We start from the raw sequence: 6,346 nt of genomic DNA, 5'->3' as shown, positions 1-6,346 counted from the left end.
GTCGGGTGCAATTACCTCTTTCTCATGCTTGCACCTCCTCGGTTGCTGCCGGCAGCTGATACGGTGGCAGATGCAGGCTTTTCTTTGCTCAGCTCTTGACGGCGTTTTTCAGAATGCATTTTCATAATGGGGAGTTTCTTGGCCGCTGTCAGCCGGTGCTCCAGGGTGCCGCTGATGGAAGGAGCAGTCCCGCTCATGCTGGGCTGTGCTTTCTTGCGTTTGTGCCCTTATGCTGCTACAAGTCTTCATGCAGCCGCATAACGAACTGGAAGGAAAACCTCTCCTAGATTAAAAAAATACTCTTTTTTTAGGTTAGTTTTAGCCCAGATCAGTCTCATCACCTGGTTCATCACGTAACTGTGTATGCTTTTACAGATGTAAAGAAGGGAGCAATAGGGGGTTTAAGTGGGTGAAGAAAGTGGAGCAATTCCTTTCGGTGGCGTTGCTGGTTTTTTGCTGGGTTAAAGGCTCCGTGAAACTGTAGCCCAGGTCTCCATGAGCAGTGTAATATCACCAAAACAAAGTCTAGATACTGTCGTTTGGGCCCTTGACCAAGGAGTCTGCTGGAATTTAGTAATTGTATGATTGATGCAGCTGTTTGCATTGAAGGGGAACGTATAAATCTAATCTGGTTTTCTTTCTACTGTAGCTTACATGTCAACCATACAGTGATGGTATGAGGAAGATAGCTGTTTCACTTCAGAAATATCTCTGTTCCAAAAGTGGGACAGCTATTAACAAGTAGATCACTCCTGGAAGAGCGGGAGATGCTCTAATCAAAGTTGATCTTAAGTATTAGAAAGAAAGTGTATCTGGGACCTTGCATGCTGATCTGAGTAACGTGAGAGGAGCCTAGAAGTGTCAGGGATGAACACTGCTGTGGGGCAATGTCCTTTTGGTGGTTTATGCTGCTTGCTTTTAATCTGTGCTTAAGACGTGCTTCCTGTATGGAATATGCACCTCAATCTTCTAACACACTTTGCATGGCATCTTTCAGCCCCAGCTTGCTTTGATGATGTGCCCTGAACATCTTCTCAGTACTTAATACTTGACTGCAAAGGAAATACTATTTTATTTAAAATTCAGCAACTCTGAGGAATGTCTTAACATCACGAACCAAAATCTAAAGCAACATAACAAGAAATGAGGAATTTGTAACTCATGAAAAATTTTAAACAACCCTAGTCACTTGTCTGGGGTTGAAATCTTCAGACTTGATGCAAAATCTTACGTTTACAGGAAAAGTTAAAATCACCACCTTTTGTACTGAGAGAACACTCATTCTTCTTTGTCCCATGTTCAGTCAGTAGTGCTTTTGAAAAAAAAAGTTGATTTTAGTCCTCCTGTTGCTGCTGCTGCTTGTGACTCTCCTCAACCCCATTCCCCAGCTGTCTTGTTTGAATGACTTCCTCTTCTGTCACACTTTAGACTTGCTGCGTTGGCTTATCATGCTGGCCCATCTATTCTCTGTCTTCTAACTGCCTTTCTCTTGGCACCTTAAATTCGTCCTGTGACTGTGTGATTTTAGCACCTTCATCTAGAATTTTCTCCTCCTTGATTGCTAAATGTTAATACATGCTGCTATAGGAGAAAGTATTTAACTGGCAAGGAAAGCTTCTTGTTAGACCTTGTGTTCAGTATTTGTAATTTATGATGCTAGCAAGTGTTGCTAGTCTTGTGCTTATGGACTGTCCAATTTTTATTGCCATTTATATTAACTTGTTATTCCTCTTTAAGTTGGTTAATGCAATTTTTGCTAAATCATAGTTTTCCCAGTTTAAATTTTAGGAATATTTTCACAAATTACGTTTTGAAGATTTGGATTTTCTTTCTGGTATTTTAAATAACACCAAGTCCTGAACACGTAATCTCTAGCACAGTGGTGGGGCATTAAAGCCATGATAAGCTTTATCAGTTTTACTGTAGGTGAAGAACCAGTTGGGAGCAGATTTTCATTTTTGGATATTCAGGGAGGTTCAGTGTTTGAGCGTACACTGGAAGACAATTATTTCTGGTCGGTCGTATTTTGGTACAATGGTTTGAATGCTGATATAGCATCAATAGTCTTGAAAGGGCTGAGCTGTATATCTGCTAAGCTAATAAAGATAGGTTTTCAGGTGTGTATTAAGTCTTCTTGTTGTGTGTTTGGCCTTCAGTCTAGGAGGAAAATCCACTAAAATCTCATAAGGTCATACTGCATCTTAGCAATTTGGTTGAAATTGTCTTTATTGGGAAAAAACCCAACAGATTTGCAAAAGCTGAACTGGGAAGTTTTGCTATCAGAGTAATAAACCTTGCAGTATATACGTACTAGTTTTGAAATGTCTGTAAACTAATGCAGATATTTTTTGTTGTGAGCTGTCTGACCAAGGAAGTGGGTGACTTCAGTGCTAGATATTTCCATTCTAAGTCAACAAGAGATAATTTAATTCCTGCTGCCAACAAACAAAGATTATTGTCATCTGTGTAACCTGCAGAAATTGATGTGAAAAAGGGTCCCATTTCCCTGTGGATTATGCCACCATCACTGAAACTTGTGCTGCTTTCATCAGAAGTACATTTTTTAAAGATTTTGGCAGCCAAACTACCTGATCTTGCAGAAAGATGTCCCTTTTAAAACATGGAGGAAAAGTTGGTACCAAGATCTTTTCCCTGCTGCTTCCTACGGTATAGTCTGCAAAGTACTTTTTGTTCTCTTTTATATTCTGTGTATTTTTTAAATATGCTCCAGGCAGCTCACTTTCTTCTAGCACTGACATTCAGAAAGAAATTACCTATTTAAAAAAAACAAACAAATTAACGGGCACACAATTAAGAGAGATAATAAAGTCTGATAAACCATATGTATTTCTTTCTTCTGTTCACAGTCATAGATTCCAGGACCCACGGTTACTTGACGCTACCTTGTCTGCCACTGGTGGAAAAGTGATTAGTTACACCAAATATATAAAAAAAAAATGCTCTGTATCTTATCTTGTCTTTGTCTTCATTGGAAAGAGCAGGTGTTTGGCCTGTTCAGAATTTATTTATTTATTTGTAGTAATATTCTCTTTTATAACACTCTTTCCTCATTTGCTAATTTGAATTAATGAACAAAGTCTTGCGATTGTTTTTGGATTTTATTAAAATGTCATCAAGACACATGCTAAGTGATTTACCACTTGAGTCCTAAGTAGGACATTTTTACTAGGTGGATCAATTTTTAAAATGACAGCATCTGCTTGCTTGTACACATTTATTTATGATTCTTCCCCAGGCGAGTATAGCAGGAGTCTGGTGAGTAATAACCAGCTGGTGGAATTAGCAAATAGGGAAAGCAGTTATTTGATCTGTGAAGGAGTGTGGGAGCCAAGGCCAGAAGTAATAAAAACTAAACAGATGTCCCAAATATATAAACCCAAGTAGGGACTTGTAAATTACTTGCACTGCTGATGGGCAAAATAGTGTCAGATGGGTTGACTTTGTCTGGAGTTTTTATTAAAGATGAAATCCTCTCCACCACCGCGTCACATACAGCCATGCAAGGGCGTTTCTGGAGAGCGTCCTGGGTCTAATTCTAGCACTTCTGCAGTGCTTGGCCGGCGTAGGCAATAGCATGCAAAGCACAGCAGCTCTCTCTGGTGGCTTCCGTCAGTTGCCTCTCCAATAATATTAGCAGAGTGGGCAAAAGGCAAAAGGGATCTGAGTGTGAGGCAGCTCTGCTGTTGGACCACCTTGTCTCAAATCCCAGGTGCGCTGTGACTCAGGTTCTTTCTGGTGCTCTACTGAGGTGTGTTCTTATACTGAGTAATTTCTTGGACAGTCACTGCAGGAGCACAACAGCAGCACCAAAGGTTTGCCATCTCCTCAGGCAAGCCACTCGGCTCCTCAGGAACTCCGTGTCCCTTTTGGCAGCCTAGCACTCTGGAATTACCAAGGGAGGTGATCTGTTTCGTCATTACCTGTGCTTTGCAAAAGAATCATCGGAAGATGCTTTCTGTGGGACTTCTGCCCTTATCCTGACAGTTGATGAGACCAGCCCTGATGCAGCTTGATGCGGAAAGCCTGTCCTGAGAGTTAGTGTCTCCTTCCACTGTGACTTTCAGTGGTGGTGGTTTCCCAAGCTGGAATTTACATTGTGTTTATCAGAGTTACTGCAGTTGCTCTTAAATAAAATAAAATTTATGATAACAAATGAAAAATTTACAATCTTGATATATCTCCTTCCCATTTTGTAAAGAAGAAGATAAACCAAGGTGAAACTACGGAAGTTACACTGAAACTTTCATAACATTTCATAACATTTTGATGGCTGTCACAATATTTTATAAATCCTGTATCTTCAGAAATATTAATTTTATATACATCTTACTAAGCTTACACTCTAGCTTGCCATTGTGTTGCTATGGTATGTAAAGGTGGGACCCTAAAACACATTAGCCTCTAAATGGTATTATTTGGCCAATTATTTGTACAAAGGAAAGAGGGTCTAGCAGTAACTGTAGTGGGCTATTAAAGAAAAGGACTCTCTAGTCACGTCAGGTGAGCATAGATCCGGAATTTCATGATGCCTTTGCAAGTGGAAAGCATAAAAGTTCAAAAACAACCTGCAAGGTGTGGCCTATCCAGTTCAGGGCATGGGGAATGAGGTGGACCTTGCAGAAATCCAGGGTTTGCAGCCACGTTTTTAACAACCAGGTATTTTTATGATGAATAATAATTGCAGTTGTGAGTGGGTGTTAGAGGCTGCCAGGCTTCTGGTATAAATAAACTTCTCCACTTCTCAAACCATCACAAGATTAATTCCCTTGTGTGTTAGTATAGGCAGTTGCATTTAAGATCAGTGTTGCCACATTCCATGGGAAGTGCCAAGTTCTGAGTGCTGCAGGAGTGAGATGGCGTAGCTGAATAATATCTCCTGATAATTTATACCTCATAACCGTCTTTTGGGGTTCCATCTGTTGTCAGCTCTGCTCTCTTTATTAGGCTTGTATAATGTTACATAAACCGAACTAGTTAGATGCCAGTTTTTTAATTATTTGTTTCCTAAACTAACTCAAATTTTTGGAATTGTATCAGCATATAATGTATGCTTGCTTGTACAGTAAACCACACAAGAATTAAATGTAATAATATAGCCAATCTTATATAAGAATTGCAAGTAGAATATCTTAACAGGTTATTATCAGGCTTACTATCTCTTGTTCTAGTAGAAGCAAAATGAGTGACAGATGAGCACCGTTTTCCTAGGAAAGCAGCTCTTTCTCTGACTATACAAAGGTTTAAAACCTGCTAATCTTTATTCCTAACTATTTCAATTATATATCCATTTAGCTGTGTCTATTGGTTGTGTATCAGCCATGTTATATTTTGTCATGTTAATTACCAGTACATTAGTCTTACATTGCATATCATTAATTATTGTGGTGTTAGAGATTAATTTTTGTTTATCTTGGAAAATACAAGTGGTCTCCACTAATGTCTTGTAAGAACATATGTAGTGTTAAAAACACTCATTGTTTATTATACAGACATTTCAAAACTAGTACACATGTACTGCAAGGTTACTTACTTTGATTACTTAATAAGCAAGGATGGAATCAACATTAAAAAAGTATCATGGTTGGAGGTCATATATTAAAGTAAACATTATATATGCATTTTATATTTGTGCCTCAGGTCTAGATTCTCTGTTACAAAGCTAACAGATTTTCAGCTAGAACTTAAAATTCTAGTTGATTTTATTAGTTTGCTCATTTAGAAAGAAAGCCTTACTATAACCAAGTGTCGTAATGGAGTTAACAAGCTATGAATATTGTTTAGCATCCTTGTTCTCTGAATCAGTATTTCCAGTGGTTGATCTAAGCTGAACTGGCATCTGTAGATTCTTCATTCTGCAAAGTGAGAGAAAGCTGTTTAGTTTGATGTTGGTGCTCTGACGGTCTCCCTGCAGGACTGATGTCCAGCCGCTGTGCTGCTGAGGGCACCTGAAGCTCTGCCACGTCAGGGTTACTGTCTCCATGCTGGTAGTGACTGCTACTTATGACTGTGGTGCTTCTATGAGGTGATGGCAATCAATTCCCCTCCAGCCATCTGCATCAGGAAGATGTTTGGCCTGGGTGGTGTATGCCTTTACGGGCCATTGCAGCAGAGAAGTGCCTGTCAGTGTTAGCAATGGCCCTCTCTGCCTGGGGCAGGGATGAAGGGGGAGGAAAGGCTAGTACTCCTGCTGCCGTGCTGTGTGTGCCTTAGGGTAAGTAGACTGTTTCTGCTTCCAGGAGTGGTTGGCTCGTACCTTCCATGAGCATTATACTCATTAAATGCCTGCCCCAACCCCCCCCCCCCCCCACAAAAAAAAGGAGAAAAA

At 39.9% G+C, this 6,346-nt stretch overlaps 1 protein-coding gene across 1 annotated transcript in view; it reads right to left on the bottom strand.

Annotated features, from left to right (window-relative positions):
- Positions 1-197, bottom strand: part of KDM8 (lysine demethylase 8) — a 9,188-nt gene extending 8,991 nt beyond the window's left edge. The window contains exon 1 of the mRNA XM_009286636.1: positions 16-197. Coding sequence (XP_009284911.1) covers positions 16-197 — 182 coding nt within the window. The remainder of the gene's footprint in view (positions 1-15) is intronic.
- Between the last annotated feature and the right edge of the window lie 6,149 nt (positions 198-6,346).

This window comes from Aptenodytes forsteri, unplaced genomic scaffold, assembly GCF_000699145.1.
Source record: "Aptenodytes forsteri isolate BGI_AS27 unplaced genomic scaffold, ASM69914v1 Scaffold55, whole genome shotgun sequence".
NCBI lineage: Eukaryota > Metazoa > Chordata > Aves > Sphenisciformes > Spheniscidae > Aptenodytes > Aptenodytes forsteri.
The sequence above is the reverse complement of the archived record's forward strand: the minus strand, read 5'-3'. Positions and strand labels throughout refer to the sequence as shown.